Below are 24,538 nucleotides of genomic sequence, written 5' to 3'. Positions count from 1 at the left end.
CACAAAGTGGCTAAATGAAATCTGTTATGGAATTCAGAGGCAAGACAGTGGTCCTCACTGCTGACAGTAGAATGTGTCTCCTGATGAGGTCTGAGGGCTAGAACAGAGCACACCACAGCACAGAGCCACTAGGACGCCGCCCTGAAGGACCCAGCCCTCCTGGTGGCAGAGCTGTAGCACACTTTCCTGGCCACATCCTCGAAAACCCGATTTTATTGGTTGAAAAAGTCGAGATCCCTCTCAAAACAAAGACGTTGATTGTTGCCTTTGCCTGGGAGGCCCACGCTGCAGAACCACCCAGAAACTCCACCCTGACCATGGAGGGCCTTGTGCCCCCCCCTTCAGCCTCAGTCCTGCAGGCTGAGGGCTGCCACTCCTTCAGGAAGGCCAAATTGCCCTAAGCTGCTCTGCAGGAGATGCCAAGACAAGTTTTTCACTCCCCCAAAGCGCTTCCAGCTAAGATTATGCCACACAACCAACCCATCACGTCTGCAGAGATTTGGAAGGTGTCTCAGAAATTTGACTAATGACTGCCACTTAACAGCATAATAACGGAGATGTGCATTTAGCAATAGCCACCAAGCAATAGCCAAGGTGAAACCGTTTTGATTGTAGGCATCCATTATAGTTCCGACGTTAATTTATTTAGCCCTTTTAAGGTTTAAGCCAAATAGGCGAACTGCTCCGTGCTTCAGGTGTTATCACAGCCAAGACCATATTCACTGGAACTACAACATGAAGCTCGTCCCCAAAACAAAGTACTCTTTATTTATGTGGGGAATCTGCTATCAACGTGCTTGCACTTGGTTCTGAACTTTAAGAACCTTCACAGTCTATCACAGACCCATTTCCAGCCTGTGGATCCCTCTGTTACTGCACCACCGCTCAGGCCGGAGCGCGCACACACACAGCCCAGGGCTCTGGAAGCCTGAGAGGTTTGATACCTGACCAAAGGACTCCTCACTCAACTCAGTGGTCTTAACGCTTCTCTCAAGTCCCCAGGGAAAAAGCCCCCACCCTTTTTTGTTCTTTAGACCCTAAAGAAAAAAAATCTCTAAAGCAATACATCCCACAGGAAAAATGACCATACAGGAATCCTTGGACACACTGATGACACCAACAAAACCAAACAGGTTGTTCTAAGCTGAGAAGGAAGGGAAAATCTTCAAAACCAAACAGAAGTTCCTGCAATTTGTCCCACACTCCTTAGCTGGATTGATTGATTTTATAAATGACCGGTGCCCTTTCTTGAGATGTGAACGCCACAGCCACTAAGCTGGGTCTAGGTGGGGACAACCCGATCTCATAAAGGTGAAATATAAGTAACTTAAGTTAGTGGCAGCCCTTCTACAGGCATGCCCCAAAGGGACTCTGACACACAGGCTGAAGTAAGAGAGATCAATGACCTCCACCATCTCTCCTGAAAGAATCCATGTTTCAGTATTCGAGGACTGTTTTCAGACATTTGGCAGTAGTCTCCCTGAGCTACTGAACCTGAAGAAATCGATTCAGAAATCAGCGTCATGGTCACCTGTTGAAGAGGATGCTGAAGAGTTTGTTTCCATGGAGAAATTTCTCCAGTCACCTAAGCAGCTTTTGTTTCTAGCAGTTGACAGAGCCAAGGAAAAAGTATACCCCTGGCTCACAAGTGCCCACCCTGTGCCTGACACAGCCCGGGGCGGGGCTGTGACCGTGGACGCTTCTGAGTGAAGAAAGATCCTGGTGACTCCTCTCGAAGACATGCCCTGCAGTTCACTAGGCTGAGCAGCTTGGGTGACTCCTGGGTAGGAAGAGAGAGAATTGGTCCTGATGCTGCAGATTACCTGTCCTTCTCACTAAAAAGATGAGAGCAGTGAGCAAGGGGAAAGCCAGAGAACTGCTCATGACCTGTGATGAAACCGAGCCCCTCAGCCAAAGAAAACCTGGCTTGTTCAACCTCACTAGTGAGTTAGCATTGTCGGTTGTTCAGTGAGAATGCTGTCCAAACCTGTTTCATAGGATAAATGAATGTTCCCAGCTACCACTGAACTGGCTATGGCCAGCTCAGTCAACAGCAACAGCAGGGACAAATACTTTCTCCCAGCCACATCCCTAAGTCTCCTCAGACTGACCTTCAAAACATAAGGCACACAGCCCTAGATCAGGACTAACAAAAGCCACCCAACCCTGTTCCTTCTCCCTTTGAGACTTCACTATGTAGGGAGATGTCTGTGAGGCCTTATGGGGCTCTTGCTGTTGAGAATCGTAAGTGTGCCAGCAAAATCAGACTCAGTATGAGGCTTGGGGTCCCCTCCCCACACAGGAAGCTGTGGGGACAGGTGGACTGTGTCCTTTTCCACTTAACCAAGAAAGACAGCCTAGCGCTGGTCACCCTTGGCTCAAGATGGGTCCCCTCCCCCAGCCCAAGTGCCTCAACTCCCCTTGATTATAGAAACAGCCCTGACACTTGTTAAAGAATAATTGTCCCCAGCTCATCCCTCCAAGGTTCCAATGTCACCAGAGATGCCATTAAGGGAGGAGATACATTAATTTTATCAAAGTGTTTCCGAATCATCCTAACAGTGTTGTCTGGGTGTCATTATTTCTTCCAACTGATCTCTGAGCAACGAGCTCCAAATTTCTGTTCTTTAGTTTAAAATGATGACAGTTCCCAGTCAAAACTCAGTGAAGCCAGAGTTTTCAAAGACAGTATTGTCCTCCCTCCCCTCTCTTCCTCCTCCTCTCTCCCTCCCTCTCCACCCCTGGCCCTTTTTCCTTTAACAATCTACAGGTTTAATTGCTAATGGGCACACCAGCCTTCAGAACACAGAACTTCTTTCCCAGACCCTTTAAGGAGCCGTATCCCATCTTAAAGAAAAGGATTACCTCAAAGGGAAGCTAAGACACCCACAAACGCTTGGGATACATACAACCAAACAGGTGACTTAGTCCTCGCCATCTGGGGACGGTCAAAGCAACACAGACCATGTGAACAATTTCGTCCACCTTTGCAACCAACCCAAGTCCATGGGCCCGTCAAAGAGAGGAAAACGAATAAGTTTTCCAATTTATTAGTTGGGATCAACTTCTGGAAATGAAGCCCAAGTCCACATATTTACTCTGTGCAGAGGATAAGGGAGGAATCGTTTAGGTGCCACAAGAAAGCTGTGGCCAGGTGTCTTGGGGGTGGGGTGGGGTGGGGACATGAACTAGATAGGACTGAAACTCCGACACTCAGCCCTAGAAGCCGGGGCTCAACCTGAACTTAAGGTCACAGTTCAGGACACCCAACATGGGGACAATCAGGAATGGCTGGGCGGGAGCGCACGCAGAGTGTAGTTGTCCCGTGGGCCAGCAGTGATACCCGAGCCCACGCAAGGGGGTACGGGGCAGGGGGCATCCCCAAGCGGAGAGGGCCCTATGCCCTTTCATGTCTCGAGCGACACTACAGAGAGGTGTGGAGTTGCCGCACCCTGTCCGAGGGCCTCCTGCACTGCCCGCCACCTTTCCCGCGGCGGGAGAGGGGCGGAGCGCAGAGCAACGCGGGAGCCCTGGCGGGCCACTGTCTCCAACGGCCTGTGGAGCTCCAGGTCCTCTGTGTGGTGTCGGTTCAACTTTCTCGGAGCCACAGGTGGCCCGGAACATTCCCCGGGTAGTGGAGGTGGGGGACCAGTTCAGTGCGCATCTCTCTCCTCCTCTGCCCTCCTCTGTCTGCAGCATCTGCATCTCAGCCCTGCCCATCACCCCGCACGCATGCTCGCAAAGTTGGAAGAGGGGTGTCTCTCCCCCAGTAACCACCCCACCCCAAGCACGGGAGTCCCGGGGGGCGCAGGAGGCTGAGTTGCTCGGATTCGCCCGCTGAGATCCCCTTGACCCTGCCCCGTAACTGACCCCTGGGGAAAAGGAGGGGGAAAGAAAAAAGCCCCCCAACCCCCCACCCCCGTCACACTATCGCGCATGCTCAGAGCTGGACAGCTCCAGAGAGGGAAATTTAAAAACGGTTCGAGCTGCGACGGCGGCCAAATTGTGGACAGCAAGGGGCGAGCACAAGGGAGTCCCCCCCTGCCGCAACACCGCCCCCAGCACCGCCCCCAGCGCACCCAGGACCCGCTCCAGGTACCACGGTACAACCCTTGCTGTGAGCCCCGTCCGACCTACGGGAGGCCCCCAGTGAGGCTGGAAGTTTCCCACGCCTGCTCAGGCCTGACTTGGAGGACTAAAGGGGGGACCGGGAATCTTATTTAATGCCGTGTTTGTGGGTGGCCGGGTAGATAGCGCGGTGCAGGGCGTACTGCGTGGATTGGTTTTCCAGCACCTGGCCTGGAGTCTCCTCCAGGGCGCTAACCCCGGGGATGGTTCCCGGACCCACTAAATCCCACTTTTCTGATGATCGCATTTTTAAGCTGATTGTGGCTGAATAGCGATGGAGAATGGGGCTTGGAAGCAAACCGAGTCCTTCGGATTTCAATTTTGCCAGGGCTTTCCAAAGCTTGACATTTCCATTTAGGGGCTTCCCCCTCCCCCTCCTCCTTGAATTTGAAAGAACTTGGAATTTCACCCATTCTCCTCACTTGGCTCTTAAACTCCTGTAGGATTTTCCTGGGATTGCGACCCTTTGTCAGTGGCTTCCGACTGTGGGAGGCTGTGGGTCTCTGCCCTGCCTACATGGATGCTAATGGGAACTTTCCCCCCCTCTAAGGAGATGATACAAAGTGACATCCTGCCCAAAATGTCAGGAATGATAAGAAGTTCCGGGCTCAGTCACCATCGCTCTCCACAGGAATACAGGTGAGGGGCCCTGTCTGTGTGCTGAATGCTAGAAACTTTCAAATTCAGAGTGGATCTCTCTGCAGTGTCCCTTCCAAGGGACAGTCTTTCCTGGGTTAGACTGTGGGCAGCCTGGTGACAGCGGCAACTGGTGCTTCCCACCCGGTGACCCTAGCAGGGGCTCCAGGAAATGTGCCCCCAAAACTGACTTCAACCCTCTGAGTTCTTTGCCCGGCTGTGTGAGCTCTAGCAAGCCCATTGCCCCCTCTGGGTCTTGTTTCCTCCTCGCGTAAATAAATGACGCTGCTCAATTTAGGTGGTCACAGGATCTCTTTTGAGCTCTATGGGCCAAGTAGACGGGCAGTGAAGCCCAAGTAAAATCAAAGTTCAGGCGTGGGTGGGGAGCCTAGTGGACCTTGCCTCTTTGAAGGACAGCCATGAGAGGTTCAGTCAAAAACCAAACCAAAACGAAACCTTTTTTACAGGTGAGAGAACTCAGGCCCAAAGGAGCTCAGTCAAGTACACACAGTTGGGAGGGAGAGGAGGAGGAGAAGGAATGGCCCAGGTCCCCTGCAAGCCTCTCTTCCTTGAGACGGAGTAGCCTGACCTGGTTCCCAGGGCCCTAAAGCCAGCACCATGTCTTGGTGGAGGAGTGGGGCCAGGGTGGGGGCTGCCCTGGGAGGGCAGGCTGTCACCTCAGATCAACCCTGTTTACCCAGGGCTGTCTGGCCCAGGGGCCACTGTGGCACCAGCAGTGCCTGCTGAGGCAGCAAGCTGCCTCCAATTAGAAGGCTGCTTGTGGGCACAAAGGAGGCCAAGGATTTAAAGGGCTTCATTTATTTTGGGGTGTGTGTGTGTGTACGTGTGCTTGTGTGTGGGTGTATGTAGCACCTGGCCCAGGTGAAAAGGCAGTTCCTATACCTGTCATTCCTGGCCTCTGCTGAGCCCACCACTCAGGTATGGAAACTGAGGCCAGCATCGCATAGCCCATGACCCCTGGGTGTCCTTCTTGCTGTCAGGGATAAATAATCACGAGCGGAGTCTGTGGGAGCATTTCTAACTTGGGTAATTCCGGCTTCTCTGGCACTTCCTAAGCCTCAGTTTCTCCATCTGTAAAATGGAGATAAATGGCACCCACAGTATGGGGTTGCTGTGGCAGCCAAGCATCCATCTTTGGCTCGGCCACTTGCCGAGGTATGACGCTCCTGGGCCATATCACCTTTGAGCCCTCATTGGTTTAATGCAATGGACAATAGAAACTACTATGAAATCAACAGACACCCAGCAGGCCTGGCATGTGCCTGACGCTACCGTTGCTCTCCAAGGGCAAGACCTTGAGAGAGCCAGTTCTCCCCAGGGCTGGAGATAAGAGCTCAAGGCATGGGTTCTGATCCCACCTCCATAGAAGGGTCAGGAAAGGGAATAGGATGGACAAAGACTGTCATATGACAGTCTCGCACAGACATATATATGGTAATTCCTGGGCCTGCTGCTGAGGGGTCACTTTCTGTCCTTAAGGTGAGCAGATCCGGGGTGTCAGTGAGCTGGCTTGGTAGATAAAAGTGCTTGTGGCACAAGCTGGTGAACAGAGCTCCATCCCCAGAGCCCACGCACAAGGTGGAAGGAGAGAGGCAGCTCCACAAAACTGTCCTCTGACCTCTACACATGTACTTCGATATGCGTGCTCCCCCAAATAAAAGTTTAAATGGGCGCAATTAGGCTGCCACGGGGATTAACGGCAAAGCTTGCAGAGCACGGGCTGCTTAACCAGTCATTATTGCTGCTTCCAACCTAGCCGTGTTGGATGGACTCTGTGGGCGTCAGAACCAAGGAGGGGCTGCGGGCAGTGTGGAGATGGAATCTGGGGATGGGGTTGTACACGTGCCATCTAATGGAGGTGCCCATGAGGCTTGGACTACACGGCCAGGCCAGCGCAGCCCAGAAACTGCTTGCCGCACCGTGCCCTGTCCAGTTCGAAAGCCAGGGGAAGACAGACAGAGAGCGCCCTTGTGGGGGTGGCAGGTATAGCCTGTTCATGACCAGCTGGCATGTGAGGTCTAGAAGCAGGCCCAGTGCTGTCAGCTCCAGATCCAGAGGTTGCCAGACCCAGCCCTTGGACAGTTAGAGCACCCAGACAGCAGAACACCTTAACCTTCACTGCAGCGGCTGAGACCCCCTTGAGGCCATCACCGCTTCTGCAACCTTCCTGTGCCAGTCTGGTAATGACAGGCCGAATGGGAACTCAACCCTGAAACTGCCACACACCCCATAGTCAGCGTGCCCCTAGCCCCACACCCCCACAGGTAAAGAACACATTACCTCACCACTGTGCGAACACACACACACACACAGGGTACTGCTGTCTCTGATCCTCTTCTCAAATGGAACCCCTGAGGACCAATCAGCAAGCTCCTGGGGATGGGGGGTGGGGCGGGGTCATGCCTGCTACAGGCAGACAAGGCGGTGGGCCAGTTCCAGATAGTGCCTACTCCTGGTAGGGAAATTTTGTAATTGCTTTGCTTCCAACAACTCCCATTTTTCTCCCTGAATAACAGCGGGAGAAGTTTATGGGCCTCTCATTTGCACTCCTATGTCTCCAGGGACCGCTCTGAGGATTGGATCTGTAGGCTGTGAATCCAGCCACCTCTGGGGCCCCCATGCAGGCCACAAGCAGCTGCCTGGTGCTCCATCCCCCCTGGGGCTACTTTGGCCGTTAGTTAACCCTCAATGCTCACATCCCGGGAGGGCGAGTTGCTGACTGCAGCCAACCGCCCAGTTCTGGGGCAGCTGTCGGGTCAGTGGTGGAAGCCAGACAGCGGCGGTCGCTAGCCCGTCCCTCTTCTTAGTGGCTGACACCAGAGCAGCCAGGGAACAGCTCTGTCCCAGCGCAGCCTTGAGTTTTGCTAGCTTTAGCTGGGTTTCTTCTTACCTCAGAGGGTAGGAGGGAAGCTGAGGAATGGGGTGTTAAAGTACCTACCAGGTGCTTTCTCGGTCCCAGCAAGTGCTCCTCTGTTATCCTTACAGAGACGATCCCACTCCAGCAAAGACAAGAAAACCACGGACAGTGGTGCTTGCCCACAGCTTATATTTGGGGAGAGGAAGGAGGGGGGAAAAACCCTGAGCAGATGCCTCAACTTTTGGAACTTAGTTCAGAGAGGTCAGACCCAGCGCCTTCCCTCCGAAGAGTGGGAGATGAGCAAGGAAAACTCACTGGTGTGTTCTCAGGCCACACCCACTCATGGTGCTCCACGGGGAGTCCTTGCCCTGACCATTGACTTCCCAAGATGTCAGGGTCTGCCCCCAAAAAGGAAATGATCCTGGGGAAAGGAAGTGCCCCCCCCCCCGCTCCCACTTCCACCCCCCACACACACACAGTGGTTTTCTTCAGTGGGCAGAGTAGGCAGAGTTTTCTTCAGTGGGCAGAGTAGGCAGAGTTTTCTTCAGTGGGCAGAGTAGGCAGAGTTTTCTTCAGTGGGCAGAGTAGGTAGTGTTTTCTTCAGTGGGCAGAGTAGGCAGAGTTTTCTTTCTTCAGTGGGCAGAGTAGGCAGAGTTTTCTTTCTTCAGTGGGCAGAGTAGGCAGAGTTTTCTTTCTTCAGTGGGCAGAGTAGGCAGAGTTTTCTTCAGTGGGCAGAGTAGGCAGAGTTTTCTTCAGTGGGCTAGTTCAGGGTTGACTGAGTGGATGGGTGAGCGGACAAATATTGCATAGTGATGGGTAACTGTTGAAGAGTCCCCTCGCTGTGTGTGCAGGTGGATCACCACCCACCAGCCGGAACCTCGCGGGTAGACTAGCAGGGGATACTAACATCTTTACATACTCCATCCTCAGTATGTTGAATAGCAGCCCAGCTGCAGTAGCTACTGCATAGGCAAGAAGTAGCCTTCCTGGAGTCCAGTCATGCTACCCACCCCCAAATGTACACACGTCCTTCCATACACACACACAGTTCTACGCCAGCTATTGTTCTAAAGGGGAACAGCACCATCCTCTCCCCCCAAGTCACATGACAGCATAGTGTACTCTTGTCTTTCAGGGAATTTCTGAGCATGCTAAGTAGCATTTAATTTTTTTTTCTGTAAACCGTTCTGAAAGCTATTACAAAGGATATGTGAGCTGGGTAAACACGGCCTTCAGAATCTTAATCCTGGAGACTGGCTACAAGAACGGTCTGTGGAGATGTAACAGTTTCTCACCAGCCGCAGTCATGGGGGGCACTGGGGGGTAGGGAGGAGGCTGTAAGATCAGGGTGAGCTGTTGCCATGGGGGACACCTGGGTCTCCCACCCCTGCTGGGCCCCAAGAGAGTAAGAGTTGAACATCTGGAAAGTGGGGTGCATTTATGTTGAGTGTCTACTGTGTGCCAAGCAAGACCTGTGTTGGGCGCTGTGGCTCCTCCTACAGAGGAGACAAAGTCCCTTTAACCCACTACAGATAGTGGGGGCTCCTGGGATCGCTTGTACCTAGCACGAGGCACCACTCCTGTATTAACCTCACGCTTCTAAACCCTCAAGGACCCCAAAAAACCTGGGTGGTGCCTGCCTTAGCTGGGGACTCTAGCGGGGCCCAAGAGAATGGAGGTTTGTAGGCAACTATAGGACTGACTCTTTGGGGTTCAGAGAAACCGGCGCCTGACAGGGAGGCCTGGTTACCCAGAAACGCCGTGAGCAAGCAGAAGGCCGGGGCCCCCAGAGAAAACACAGCAGAGTCACTGGAGACCACGGCAGTGACTTCCACCCTACCCAGGGACTTGCAGTGTCCCTGCAGCCGACACACACCACTCCTGGGTCAGAGTGTGGTCACCCAGTCAGTCAGCCAAAGGCTGACTCAACTCCTGAAGATGTGTAAGAGGGGACACGGGGTGATCACTAATTGCAGGTGCCTGAGTCCCAGATCCAAAAACCTGGTGTAGTGGTGGCCGGATGAGCAGCAGGGACATGGTAATCAGGTGGGGGAAGGTGGTCATGGGACAAGATGGGTCCACAGGAAGAGCGGGGCCAGGACTTCATCCCAGAGTCTGTCAGTCAGTGACAGAAACTCAGAGAGGTGCAGAGGAGAGTGGGGGAGGGGCGCGGGTCGGAAGAGCTGCTCTTGGGTGGTTTTTTCTCTGCCCCCCTGGAGTTGGCAGGCATGCGACCCCAGGGTTGCTCCTCACGGAGGAACAGGAGAGACCGTGAACAGACTGACGAGGCCCCAGGGCCAGGCCAGGCTTCCCTTGCCCTCAGCTTCATTCCTGTGTGTCCAGTAGAGGGAACGGGAACTCCTGAGCCTGGCCATAGCTGCTTGCTCTCTGTCTCCCCATCTGCCTGTTGCTTTTGCCCCCTCTTGATCCCAAACCACCTCTCCGTCACCCTTCCAAACCACTCTGTGGGTCTGAGGCGTCACTCTTCGTACCCACTTTACAGTTCGGAAAACCAAGGTTAGGGATCGAGCGTTCTGGCTGGTGGCAGGAAGCCAGAGGTAGCTCCTAAAATCAGGACTCCTTTCCTGTAGCAGTGCCCTGGGCCCATAGTTTACACTCCACGAGGCACCGGGGAAAAGCGAGGCTGAACACCCGGTGCCTTCTGGATGGGGAGATGCAGGGATTGGTGGGGAAGAAGTCTGGAGGGCCCTGTGCTGCTGTGAAGAGGGGTACCCTGCTGTGTTCCTGGACTGGACAGTCAGGACAGTCCATTCTCCTTTGCCCTCCCACACATCAGTCCCTGGTACCCTGCATGCTAAGGAGAGGAGGGGACAAGGCTTGGAGCTAGTGGGCTCCTTCCAGTGTTCCGTCAAGGGAACGCAGCAGGGTTGGCTGGGCTGAGCAGGGCTGGCACACAGAGATGGACATTCTGTCTAGGGGCTGGGGGAAAGAAGGAGCAGATGGCCTCTTACATGCCTGAGGCAGCAGGGGTTATCATGGACCCCTAAAATGAATAGCAAAAAAAAACCCAAAATGGAGAACAGGGCTCAGGAGAAAAGGCGAAGTACAGCAGAAACCAGATTTAAGTCCTTGTTGCCTCAATTGAATGCAAAGGGACCTTTACTGTGCCAGCCTCAGTTTCCCCATCTGTAAAGTAAGGTGTTCTGCTATCTGTAGCCACCCTGGTGCTCCGACACAAGGAATTCATGAGAGAAGAGGGCAGCTCCAGCAGGGCCAAGGACTGACTTGTCACTCTTGTGCCTTTCTTAGGGTGGGTGACCTGGGCTCAGCCTATTTCAACCAGCCATGCAGGCACATAAAGGCTGCATTGGTTGCACACGGGGTCTGGGTCTTTAGCGAGCCCCCGGAGGGCTAAGGGTAGACTGGTGAGCTACGGAGGACCAGTGGGAAGCACTCACGGCAGATGGTGACTGAGCTGAGGCACAGGTGACACGGCTGTCCACAGACACAGGAAGAACCCTCTCCGAGGAGCCCGGAACCCTCATGATCCCGCCCTGTCCTGGCAGAGTTGGGGTCATAGTGTGGATGTCTCCCTGTGACACTGGCTTCCCTGGACCACCTTAGAGCGCAGGCAGGGGACCTGCGAGGGGCATCCTAGGTGAAATACCCAGAAGGCGGTTAGGATGGTCTTGGGAAAGTAGGACAAGAAAGGGCCAGGCCCCTGGGGAACAGCAAAGGCAGAAGTGCAGACGCAGGCAGTGTTTGGGTGTGCTGAGCAGGTGGCAGCTGGGCACATGGTGGTGGCTGCAGGAGGCACGGGAGGGACAAAAGAATGCAAGGAAAGGAGGCCGCCACCAGGACAGCACCAAGCCCACCAAGCACCTGCTCCACTCCGGTGAAGCACCCATGGCACAGGGACAGACAGACCAGGGACTCAGTTTCTCCATATGGAAAATGGGGACAGCTTAGGGCCTAACTTTAAAGGTGTCTCAATGAGTGGAAGGGGTTAGAGACAGTGGTTTGGGTGTGTGTTCACTGGCTCTGAGCCTGGCTATTCTTAATTGCGATGCTAACATTGGTGTTAACGGCTGCCAAAGAAATGGTATCAGTGCATGTGCTGGGAACCAGGTACTGCTCAGTGTTTCACAGGCTTGACACTTAAAGCGTCCTGTGACGGTGACAGTTGTCTGTGGTTTTCAGAGAGGTTGAGTGACTTAAGGGAGACCGGGATTAGAACCCCAAGCTTGAGCCTCCACCATTGTGTGCATTGCTTCCTGGATTCACCCCTGGCAGGTTCTAGTCCATGTTGTCGTCCTGGAGCCTTGCAGAGTTCCTGCCTTGTGAAACCCGATGGCAGAGGCGCGCCTCTCCATCTCCCTAGTCCTACGCAGAGCCGGCCCTGGGAGGTTTGCTGGCTGTGGGGTGAGGACGAGAGAGGGGTCAGCCCCTCCCTTCACACCGTAGTCTCTGGGGGCCTAGGAGACAGATGGCGTGGCCCAGGCCAGGGCCAGGACTGTCACTCAGATGAGTTATGAGCAGGCCAAAGGGGTGGCACTCAGGAAACCACAGAAACAATAGCATCGAGACGGGGAACAATGGGAGCCACGTGCCATAGGGGCAACAGTCGTTTGTGGCACAATGGGCCACCAGGGGACAGCAGCCGGGCCAACTGTTGCCACTGACACGGACCAGCCAGTTTTCAAATGATTTCCAGGCCCTGTTTTTCTGTGAGGCAACCAATGGCCGAGGCAGCCAATAGTCACCTGAGAGCGGCTTCATGGGCTGATGTCCCAGGCCTCTGACAGCTGAGCAGTGGTACTCACGGCAACACTAACTGTGGCTCCAAAACACAAGAGGACAGAGATGGAAGAGGAGAGGGTGAGCTTGGAGGTGACAGGAATGTGAGCGAAGGAATGACAGGCCAGTGGCAACCCCCACAGATGTGGAGGAACCTAGAGGCTGTGGCTCTAGGACACAAGTCCTCCTCATTCCTCTTTCTGAGACCCTGTCTCACAACGGCTTGAACTCCAGTGTGGGCAGTCTCCTGGCAACAGAGCAAACAGCTCCCGGTACTGATGATGTAGATAGTGCTGGGGTGCAGTATGGGCATCCCAGTACAGAATACACAAGATGCCACCACAAAGCTGTTGGCCACATGACACATGGGACTTCAGGGATACCAGAGGCATCCCCCCAGTTGGGGTCCTTGTACAGCACAGCTTTTTTTCCTGCAGAAATGGATGTGTACTCCATGTATGTGTTGGCCTGCTGAGGACTGTAGGCCTGTGGGGCTCCAGGGGCTCCCTGGGCCACAGTGAAGAGCCCTGGCTGCAGGCTGTCCCATGCTGAGTGGTCTTGACCAAGGGACTCACTGTGCTGAACCTCAGCTTACCATAAATAAAAGGGGACACACTATGCATATACCCAGGCAAAGTGTTTGAGACCAGAAGTGTTTTAAATTTCGATTTGGCCGTTTGGAGAGTGTTGAGGCAGGCGCTGTGCGGCATCTTTGCAGAGAGGCTGGAGGCTAAAGATGGGGTTCACAGATGTCTCCTGTGTCTCACATGGCCAGCTTGAAGGGATTTTTATACCCTATTTTCACTGGACCCACATTTGGATGGTGATCCCCCAAATGATCCAAGGTGTGGAGTTGTCCACTGTGGCATGATGGGGGCACTCAAGAAGTTCTGTATTTTGAGGCTTTGGTTTTTGGAACAGGCTCCTGCCAACCATGGGTGACGATGACCTCCCTGGAGACCTTCAGTCGCTGTCGTGGCTCACAGCCGTGGACGTGCCTAGGCTGCAGCAGATGGCAAGCGGACGGATAGACCTGGGCAACCCCAGTGTGCCACAGCCGCACCCAGGTAGGCTCAAGGGGAGGAGGTGACCCCTGGCCCTGCCCTCAGCCTGCTGGGTGGCCCTGGAGAGGTCCCTCTGTCTGATCTCTCTGTCCATATCTGTAAGATGGGAACAGGCCCACACTTCCTTAGTGATTTGCCAAGCCCTGGAGAAGACAACACATGGGACATCTCCAACACCTCACGCCGTCAGCAAACTCATGGTGGGCCAGATGCAAGCTGAGGCCCCATCCTTGCAAGGGCTAAGGTGGGGTTTAGATTTTCTGAAGATTGTAAGAAAATGAAGATGACAGGCCAGGCGGCTGGCAAGGCCTAAAGCCTTTGCTGTCTGGCCCTTTAGAAAACAAGTGTACTGCCCTCTGTTGTAGAAGATTCTGAGATAATCTTGGCACCTAGTAGGTGCTCCATAAATGACAGGGAGCTATAATCAAAGGAAGTGGACCAAAGACAGCATTGATGGAGAATGGTGGCAGAAAAGCTATCACCATGTAAGAGCAGGGCAAAGTGGGCATCAGTGTCTGGCAGGACGGCTCTGCAGGCAAAGTTTTCTTGAGCAATGTGCACAGCAAAAGGCAGCTAACGTATGCCCCCATGAAGGACCAGGAAATATCTACTTTTGAGACAGGCTCTCCCTAAATATCCCAGGCTGGCTATGAACTCTAGATCCTCCTGCCTCAGCTCTTTAGTGTCGGAATTACAGGTGTGCTCTGCTATACCTTTGCTGGAAATAAATTATTTTAGACTTTTTAATTCATAAGGTATAAGTTGAAGCTATTTGGTATTGATGTTGACAGTGAAAACCCAGCCACAGACTATATGTAAACAAATAGGTGTGTGCCAATAAAGCTTGACAAATCAGACTATGGGCCAGATTTGGCCTGCTGGTCAGTTTTCTAACTCTAATCTAGAATTCTGGAAGACATCTATGTGGCATTGGAATGCGCCTGCCCCTTCGATCAGTTTCCTCATCTTCAGGGAATGTGTGCAGAACTATTCTTACAGGGTATTGCCAGTGGTCCATACGGGAGACATCTTAAAGCTGTTGAGGTTTGGTACATGGTAAAATAAGCCAGAGCCTAGCAGCATTTTGCAGGTCACTTTTACTTGATTAGAGGCCGTGCAATGAGAATCTGTGATGGATTAGTAATGTCTGTCACAGGCCCAGCACTGGATGCAGGTGCACATCTGTTGTCCTTGGGCTAATCTTTGGGTGACTAGCAGAGCTTCAGTGAAGAAGAGGGGACAAAAGCACTTGTATCTAAATCTAGAGTTCAAGGAGCCATGAAGCCTTTCAGGAGATGAACAATAAATTGGTGTTTTAGCTCATAAAGGACAGGAACCAAGGTAGTCTATCGTCATTGTCATTATTGGGTCACATTAATCAGGATTTTATCACCTGCCCGATCATGTGCTAAGCGCCTGGTAGGCAGCATCTCATTTAACCACCACAATTTTGTAAATAGATGAGGGGTCAGCAGAAAAGGGAACACTGAGGCTGGCACCTGATCATACAGGTTAAAGGAACCCCACTGCTAACCACCACATTCCAGAAAAGTGTCTGGAGGTGCTTGCTGTATGCCTGGTGCTGGGGTGGAAGGCGGCCCCCACTCCCACTGTGGCCACCATCCTGACCTTCCTTTTACAGGTGCTCTGGCCAGAGCAGCAGACCTACATGTGGGTGCAGCCTCACGTCCCCTGCTCCGAGGCCAGGCTGCCATGGCCCCCAGAGGCATGCTGGGTTTGGGCCCCATAGGCAGCCACAGAGCTAGCGTAAGTGCCACGCTGGGAAGGAGGGGGCGGATGACTGTTCCTCCCTGACCTTCTGTCTTTTGCCCTCCAGGCTGAGCAGATGAACCAGTTCCCCATAGGAGGACAGTCAGCACCACCATCGGGCCTACCGGAAGTGCCACAGCTGTATTCACCTGCCACCCAACTCCAGTTCCCTCTGCCCCCAGGGCCCCAGCAGGTACCAGGGGCTCGGAGATAGACCATCCTGCACTCATTCGTGCCGTGCCCATGGTGCTGGCACCGTTCGTGCCTTGCTGGGGACATGGGAACAGCTTCTGTGTTTAAGTCCCTGCAGTTAGGAACCGGGCTGGGGTTTGTAATTCACCTCCCCATTGTCTCACCGCCCTTCTCTCTCTGCTGCCTGGCCCTGCCCCTTCCTGTGAAGTGCCCTCCTGCAGGTCTCTATGGCTCTCCATTCGCAGCGCGGCCTTCCTACCCACAGGCCCACATGGCAGCGCACTCATCACAGGAGCCGCACCCCAAACACTATCCCAAACCCATCTACTCCTACAGGTGAGGTCTGACTGCCCAGAAGGGTGGCACAGAGGCTGCCACTGGGGCATCTTAGGCAGATAGGAAAGGTGATCTGGTTCCCAAGGGAAACCCCCAAGTAGGACCCACTCTCAGGAGGGGCTGGCATGTGGCCTGCTGACCCTGCCTCAGGCTGGTTCTCCATCTTCACAGGCTGTATGGCTTGGCCTCTTCCAGCCTACTTCTTCAGATTAAAAAGTCAGTTACAGAAGAGGGAGCATGTTTCTTGGGGTTCAAGGGTGGGGTGGGGAAGAAAGCACCTTGGGTGAAGTCTAAAAGCCCTTGGGAGTGGGTGGGGGGGGGGTCAAAGAGCAAGAGTAGTTTCTCAGCTCACTGCTGTGGCTGAGCAGGGACAAGGGTAGGGAGGGGACAGGCGTGGGCCCAGGAAAAGTGTGGACAGGGAGCTAACACTAGGAGTGTAGCGGGGCTGGTACAGGTAGAGGGACTTTAGGTTGTCACCTGAGAGCTGTTTGCGGGCCCCATCTCTGGCCCCAGCTGTCTGATCGCCATGGCCTTGAAGAACAGCAAGACTGGCAGCCTGCCTGTGAGTGAGATCTACAGCTTCATGAAGGAGCACTTCCCCTACTTCAAGGTGAGGGCTCTGGCCCAGGGTGGGGTAGCGCTGGAACCACCCGGCCCCCCCGGCACCGCCACCATCCAGGGCTTCCTCTACATTAAACTGAGCCACCCTGTAAACTTCAAACCCAAAGACCAACAGGCAGCCAAGAGTCCCAGATCACAGGATCTCATGCCTGGACAGCATCCCAAGTAGAAATGCTGGAACACATGGGTTGGGTGAACTGGGTCCCGGCATCTGGTTGCCTAGCAACAAAGTATAAGCATTTGAAAGTGATTTGCATTGAACTTACTGGGCAGCTACATAACCACCAGGATCAGTCTCCCCTAATCCCTACCCAGTGGGAGAGAAGGGGGGACATTTCTGAAGCCTGGGCTGTGGTCCAACTACAGGTCCCAGGATACCAAGGCAAGAGGACCTCTGGGGTGCCATTCCCCACGCTCCCCTCTCATCTCCACAGCTTGTATTGTAGACGGACTTCCCTGTGTCCCACCCTGAGAGGCATGAGTTTGAGTGTTTCCAGACAGGTAAACAATGGCTAGGGAGGTCACCTGAGGAGTCTACTGGGTACCCATGTGTCCCCACAGACAGCGCCTGACGGCTGGAAGAATTCGGTCAGGCACAACCTGTCACTGAACAAATGCTTCGAGAAGGTGGAAACCAAGTCCAGTGGCTCCTCACGCAAGGGTTGCCTGTGGGCCCTGAACCTGGCACGCATCGACAAGATGGAGGAGGAGATGCACAAGTGGAAGAGGAAGGACCTTGCGGCTATCCACCGCAGCATGGCCAACCCGGGTGAGCCCCTGACTCACACGCCCACCTCCTCCCCAGCCTCCAGGGCTCCCGCCCTTGTCTAGAAGCTGGCAAGTGCAGGGACCTGGTGAGAAATGGGAAAGACTGTCGAATCTGCCATCCCCAGTTTCTAACTTCACGGCTGTAGGATGGCGTTGGAATGGGTGTTTGAGATAATAGGAGGGCTGGAGAACGGCCGGGCAGTGAAGAGCACTTCCCGGTCTTACAGAGGGCAGAAGTTTGGTTCTTAGCACCCTTTGGGCTACTCATGACTTTTTGTAGCTCCAGATACAGAGCATCTGGCTTTTTTTTTTTTTTAGGCAGAGACAGAGAGACACTCTATGTAAAAGCCAGGGTGGGGGCTTGGCAGCACGTGTCTGTGAGCCCTGTCCTGGGGAGGCAGAGATGGGAGGATCTCTGGGATTCACTAGCCAGACAGTCTAGCCAGAGTGGAGGCTCCAGGTTCAAATGACAGGGCTGGGGTGGGACAGCAATGCTACACTGAGTGACAGAGAGTAGGGTGTTGGCAGAAAGTGGCAGGAGGGCTCAGCGTGGCAATCATCCCAGGACTCCTGTGAGACAAAGGCAACAGCCAAACAGGAGTGATTTCCGGGGCTGGGGAGATGGCTGAGTAGGAAAGGTACATACTGCTGTGCGAGGACTCGAGTTTGGATGCCCAGAGTCCAGGTAAAGGCAGACGTGGCAGTACATATCAGTAATGCTAGCGCTCCTTTGGCAAGACGGATGGTAGAGAAGGGCGAGCTGGCCCCAGTAAACCTTGTCTCAGGGAAGGCAGAAGGCAAGGGCCACACCCGAGGCTGTATTCTGGCCCTGACACGTGCTCCATGGTGCACACGCATATGCATGCTTTTTAGAGAAGGGTGATGTCTGCTTTTTGCTTGTATGCATTGTCACGGGAGGAGACCCAGCTCTTAGCCGGTAGCAATGATGTCCAGTGTTTCTACACACAGAGTAGGGAGGTCTCCACAGGCATTAATGATCTGGCTGGCTGTCTCCTGGGACCTTTGTCCCTGCCTCAGCTCCCTCAGGGACTGGTGAGAGTTCATTAAGTCTTAGGGCCACAGGTCTGTGCTGTAAGGTCCTACCTGCAGGGGAGGGGCTATTAGGATTTCATGACAACTCCTGTTCCTCAAAGTCCTTTTAATGGCTTGGCAGGGCATAATATCTCCATAGCAACCCTGTGTGGAATGTATCATGCAGTCTCAAAGAGGAGACGGTCTAAGATGGTTGCTAAACTCACATGGGTGGTGGCACAGGGGCTTAGGGCCTGGTGACAGCAGGGGCTTCTAAGTGACATTTCCTACTTGTCTGCAGAGGAATTGGACAAGCTCATCTCAGACCGGCCAGAAAGCTGCCGGCGTCCTGGCAAGCCAGGAGAACCTGAGGCCCCTATGCTGACTCACGCCACCACGGTGGCCATGGCCCGCAGCTGCCTGGGCATCTCCCAACTCCCACCAAAGCCACTGATGACCCTGTCCCTGCAATCAGTTCCCCTGCACCACCAGGTCCAACCCCAGGCACACCTGGCCCCAGACTCCCCGGCACCAGCCCAGACCCCACCTCTTCATGCCCTGGCCAATCTCAGCCCAGGGCCTCTCCCCCAGCCATCCATGGGCAGGCCTCCTGGGGACTTCCTCAACATCAGCACCGACATGAACACGGAGGTGGATGCCCTGGACCCCAGCATCATGGATTTTGCTCTACAGGGTGAGATGCAAGAGATGGGGGTTGGACGGGGTTGGGGACAGAGATGGGAGCCCAGCAGCAGTCTGCCCGCACTTAGCATCATCACTATGACAACCACCCCACCCACTGAACACTTAAAAAGCACCTGCTGTATACCAACCAAGCACTTCCTAGGCATCACCTGCCACAGCCCCAAGGCCCTGGCATCTCAGGACCCCATTCTGCCGATGAGGACACAGAAACAAAGAGAAGTCTAGTTACCAGCCTAGGTCCCCTGGCTACTCAGTGACAAATCTAGGATTTAAGCCTACTGCCTCAAACTTTCTTCAGTAATTGCTTCAAAGCTATGCATGCTAAGGTGGGGGGGGTTACACTGTGGCACAGCGCCCCCTTCAGTAGGTCAAGGGTGAGTGGATAAGCGGATAGACATATCCAAGAACCAACCGGGGTATTATGTGCTTTGGTGAAGGCTCCCAACTCATCCGACCCCTAACATGCATGTGCCTGCTGTGTCCTGTCCCTCAGTAGGGAGCAGAATCGGGTGGTGGGGGAGTCAGCCGAGAGCTCTGTCACAGTCGAAAGGCACATGCCATCTTCCTGTCCCTCCTCTCACCCAACGAGAATGAAATTCTTTCCATTCACCGTCTCCGCCTTACCTCAAAGGTGGGCGTTTCCATCATCTCTTACACCGTGGCTCAGAGACTAAAGTGCTTCCCCAGGGACACACAGCAGCAGGAGACGACCAGAGTTAGAATTCTACCTTCCCTCCACTCTGTGAAAACACAAGGCCTTGAATGTCACACATGCACGATCTTTGCCTCTTTTTCTAGGAAGGGGATTTGAACTCAGGGCTGTTTGACCCTAAGCCAGCTCACCCAAATGTTTTTGTCTTTGCAAGGTAACCTCTGGGAAGAGGTGAAGGAGGACAGCTTTAGCCTGGAGACGCTGGGGGCCTTCGGAGACTCCCCACTTGGCTGTGACCTGGGAGCCCCAAGCCTGACCCCCGTGTCTGGCAGCGGTGACCAGTCCTTCCCTGATGTGCAGGTGACAGGTCTCTATGCTGCATACTCCACCCCAGACAGCATGGCCCCAGCAGTGGCCACCTCTGTTCAGTACCTGGGTACTCCAGGAAATAAGCCCATAGCTCTACTTTGAGCCACCAGCCTGGAGAAAGGCACTGTGGCTCCAACAGCGTCCCCAGCTGCTGGTTGAAAAGTGACAATGCTTAGTTCCTCCTGCTCCCCCCACGCCACCACAGGACACTTCTGGGGCACCCAAATCAGAAGTATGGGAGAGTGGCAAGCACCCGACCTCCCCTTCTCCTGCAGGGCCTGAGACACAGGCACGGCCATGTTGAGGTCTGGTTATTTTTAGCCTGGTGTTGGCCGGCCCTGGATGGTCCGCGACCCACCTTGGGACACAGTGGCCTGTCACAGAGACACAGGAGGGGAAGCTCCGAGCATACACATTCTCCCAGGAGAGGACCCTCGCCTATGCCTCAGAGTGTGACCCAAAGCTGGAGAAAGGCCTGGCCAGCCTTGGACCTGCCTTGGAGGCGAGACAGTTGACCTCTGCACTGGCTCCTGCCCTTTTCTCCTGGAGTTTCCAGAGCGTGCTGACCACTGGGACCTTGTGTAAATTTATTTATATTTATTGTGACCCCAGCTGAGGTCCCTGGAATGAAACTCTGGGCAGAGTCCCCACCACTCAGAGACCCTAACTCCCTAGTGACCCGAGTCGCATCTCCAGGTTGCTGGGGCAGCGGCCCCTCCCCCACAGCCCTGCAATTCAGAGAATGAGCGAGCTCTTTTGCTACTGGGAAGCACCTGGCCATTTTCCTACCAGGCCAGATCTTTTCCTCAGCCTTTAGCCATGGCTCGCATCCACTCCTGGGGACACCCAGAAGGGGAGGTTCCCTAGCCTTGAGTTTGGAGAGGATTTCTCTAGGGCCTGTGGGGTTGAGGAGGAAAAGGCAGAGACCTGTCTGTGCCAGGTTTGGAACATTTGCGACAGGACCATGTGAGCCCCGGAGTGCCGTCACCCTGTGCAGCGTACATCGTGGAGTATCATTGGAGCCGGCTGCCTCGTCTCCCCTGTGTCTGTTCTTGCATTGCTCTCTTGCTCCATGGCTGCTTTTTCCAGTAAGGGCTCTGCAGGCAGGAGAGTGGGGGTGGGGGCCACCTGTCCTTTTCCACCTTGATGTCTGACCCCACATCTGGGGGTTCATACCCTAGAGCCCAATGCTCAGAAGAATCAGCTGGTGGGCCGGCTGTCTGGAAGGGCGTTGTGAGACCTTGTGTTCAAGGCCATCCCCTACCTAGAACCTGGTGGATCTCTCTCTCTCTCTCTCTCTCTCTCTCCCCCCCCCCAGATGGTGCAGGCTAGCCCAGCTGGCCAGGCTTGCTCAGCTGCTGTGTGTGCCAGGCCCTCAATAGGTCGTGTTGTTTAAGTGTTAAAACCCTGTTTCCGGGCAGTGCCCAGACTCTGTAAGTGTAGTACTGAGTAACTGTCAATAAAGGCTAACAGCAGCCGTGTGGCTCAGTGCAGACAGAGGGGGGGGAGGGGACGGACGGACGACACAGCACAGGAACCGGGTCCTCTGACACCATGTTCCCACCGAATCTGAGCCTAAGGGCGGGGTCATCAATGAAATTCACACGGCTGGCACACTGCCCCCCAGAATGAGCACTTGGCAGGTAGCATCTTGGGAATGAGTTGTAGACAACTGTTAGCTACTCCTAAAGCGGTGACTCGGAGAGGGCGGGAGGGGGACTGAGTCTTCATGCGCCACCCTCGGGCTCCTGTGGGGCTGTTCCCACCTTTTCATCACCCACGACATGCCAGGCCAGGGATGGTCACCACCATGAGCTCATGCAGCACCTGGGGAGGCCGTGGCTTATTAATTAACCATTTTGCTGGTGAAGAAATGTGGTTTGGACAAGCCCAAGTAAGGAGCACCTGGGACCCGACGCTGTGGTTTTTCAATTAGCCATACCCTGAGACACAGGCTCAACCACAGAGGCATCATGTCCCCAGCCACTACTGTGACTAGTTAATGTTCCCACTGACATGGTCTTAGCCCGCTGAAACTTCAGTGAGGGGATTAACCTGGCACTTTAAACTACAGAAAAACAATCATACTGGTGCCGTAGGGGTAGCCTGGGGCTGTCTGGAGAAGCTAAGTAAGCAGAGGTGCCCTAGTGGGCAGCACCAGGTCCCATTTATCCACTGACTTACAGAGGCACAAACCTCCCCCAGGACTGACTCCTGGGTGTTTAGATACCTGCCCCTTCTCCCAACAGCAGTTGCGGGGGGCTACAGAAGGGCTAGAGACCTGCTAAGTGTTGGAAGTGGACTGGTAGGTACGTCCTCTTCAGACAGTCCTGTGGCATGATGCCAGGCCTCAGGTCTCCAAGTCTTAGTTGAAGGACAAGACAGAGACCAAATGAGCAACCAACACAACCTACGGCAACTCAGTGGCCTCCTGCCCATCTTGCTTCCCTGAGCTGGGCCCACCTGTCCCTCGGTATAGCCCTCCGCTCTGCCAGCAGATGGAAGACAGGAGGCGTCAGCTTAGTTCTGGGGACTGTTTTCCCTGCTTCCCCTGTGCTTGAGGGGTGTTGAGCCGCCCCCCCGCATCTTCAGTGGCCGCTTCCTTGATGCTCCCACCCCTGGAACTGGTCAGCGTCTCTGAGGAAACATGGAAGCCTGGTGTCTTAGTTGCTCTCAGTAGATGTGATAAAGCCCACGGGCAAAAGCAACTGGAAGAGAAAAGGGTTTGTTTGACTTACAGGTCACTGTCCGTCACCAGGGAAGTCAGGACAGGAACTCAGGCAGGGCAGGAACCTGGAGGCAGGAGCTGATGCAGAGGCCACGGAGGGTGCTGCTTACTGGCTTGCTCCCCGTGGCTTGCTCAGTCTGCTTTCTTATAGAACCCAGGACCACCTGACTATCTGGTGGGCTGGGCTCTCCCTCTATAATCAAGAAAATGCTCCCCAGACTTGTTTATGAGCCATCTGGATGGAGGTGATTTCTCAATTAGGTTCCCTCTTGCCCCCGATGACAATAGCCTGTGTCAAACTGAAGAAAAATGACAATTAACCAGTACACCTGGGCAAGCTTGTGGATGACTAGTAAATCCTGGGCCCTTAGTATCCTAGATAAGATACAACTCTCAGGGCTGGAGACAGCTTAGCGGTTGAGAGCACTGGCTAAAACCTAACACTAATGTCCAAACTGACTTAGTGGAGCCCATTCTATATGGAGAGACACCTTGCCCGGCCTAGACACAAGGGTGTGGGGGGTGAGGAGGTGCCTTGGTCCTGCCACAACTGGATGATGGGACACACTTTGTAGACTTCCTATGGGAGGCCTTACCCTCTCTGTGGAGCACATGAGAGGAGGGCGGAGTGGAGGGCGTGGGAGGAAAAGAGGGAGGGGGAACTGGGATTGGAATGTAAAAAATAAATTAATAATAAAAAAGAGCACTGGCTGCTTTTCCTATAGGACTGGGGTTTGATTCCCAGCGCCCACATGGCAGCTCACAGCTGTCTGTAACTCTAGTTCCAGGGCATCTGATACTTTCACACAGATATACATGCAGGCAAAAAACTCAGAGCACATAAAAATAAATCTTTTTTAAAGATATAATTCTCTAGACCCTGAATGAGACAGTAAACCAAGGACAATTTATGTTTTGGACCTTCTGCCTCAGGCTGTCCAGTGCTGAGATGACAGGTATGAACCATTTTGCTCAGCTAAACCGAGTTTTTAGCAAGCAACCTGCTCAATTTAAGAACAAATCAAAGGGAGGGAGGGAGACTCCAAGGCAAAGAACACAAGGATCCACCAGGCACGTTGCTGACACAGTGAGGCAGATCCATGGGTAGCAGAAACCAGAGCCATCCCCAGCTCAGCCTCGGGGTAAGGATGGACATCCCACAGTCTCCTTCACAATGAGGGTGAGCCTGGCTGCCTCTGGGAAGGTCTGTCTCCACCAGGCTGGGTCAGCCTTGGGAGCGGCTTCACTGAACCAGAATTGAGAGGGATGGGAGAGAGGCAGGGACGTTGGGCAAAGCCTTGAGCATCAGGGGCCTGGATATAGGCTGCTGGCCTCTGTGACGTGTGACCCTGAATACTTGTTTCCCAGCTGCTGGCACTATGAAGGGAGACTGTGACACTGCTGTGACACTGTTAGGAGTTGGGGCCCGGCTGACAGAAGGCCACAGGGCTGGGACTTGGAAGGTTCCAGGGAGAAGTCAACATCCTTGGTCACACTTCCCACTGCTCTGCTTCGCCAGCTGTGATGGACTGAAATCACAAGCCAAATAAATCCCATCTTTTTCAGATGTTTCTGTCAGACGTTGCAATCACAGTGTCAAGCAACAGACATAGCAGGTTAAAGGTCCAACTATAAGCAATTTTTTTAAAAAAAATGTGTGTCTTGGTATTTTGCCTGTATGTACGTGGGTCACATGTGTGTAGTAGCTGCAGAGGCCAGAAGAGGGCGTCGGATCCTCTGGAACTAGAGTTATATACAGTTGTGAGCCACCCAGTGGGTGCCGGCCGCCAAGCCTGGGTCCTCCCACAGACTAGCCAGTGCTCAGAACTGCTGAGCCATCTCTCCAGCCCTTGCAGTGACTTTTGAGTTTAAATCACTTTCCACCTCTTTGCATGGTTATA

At 53.9% G+C, this 24,538-nt stretch overlaps 1 protein-coding gene and 1 long non-coding RNA gene across 2 annotated transcripts; one reads left to right on the top strand and one right to left on the bottom strand.

Annotated features, from left to right (window-relative positions):
• Positions 1-3,633: 3,633 nt before the first annotated feature.
• On the top strand, positions 3,634-21,386 carry Foxn4 (forkhead box N4). The gene is made up of 10 exons (XM_040731561.1): positions 3,634-4,095; positions 4,679-4,767; positions 13,322-13,467; positions 15,107-15,231; positions 15,302-15,427; positions 15,635-15,762; positions 16,276-16,372; positions 16,945-17,152; positions 18,485-18,877; positions 19,755-21,386. Exons 1-10 carry the CDS (start codon positions 3,937-3,939, stop codon positions 20,009-20,011), a joined length of 1,728 nt encoding a protein of 575 aa, XP_040587495.1. The 5' UTR covers positions 3,634-3,936; the 3' UTR covers positions 20,012-21,386.
• LOC110342605 lies at positions 8,203-22,697 on the bottom strand. Its single transcript, XR_002384731.2, has 3 exons — positions 22,648-22,697; positions 19,513-19,628; positions 8,203-8,958 (listed from the first exon to the last, which is right to left on the bottom strand). It is a non-coding gene; the product is annotated as an uncharacterized LOC110342605 (long non-coding RNA).
• Between the last annotated feature and the right edge of the window lie 1,841 nt (positions 22,698-24,538).

This window comes from Mesocricetus auratus, unplaced genomic scaffold (genome assembly GCF_017639785.1).
Source record: "Mesocricetus auratus isolate SY011 unplaced genomic scaffold, BCM_Maur_2.0 Super-Scaffold_100025, whole genome shotgun sequence".
In the NCBI taxonomy this organism is placed as follows: Eukaryota; Metazoa; Chordata; class Mammalia; order Rodentia; family Cricetidae; genus Mesocricetus; species Mesocricetus auratus.
The sequence above is the reverse complement of the archived record's forward strand: the minus strand, read 5'-3'. Positions and strand labels throughout refer to the sequence as shown.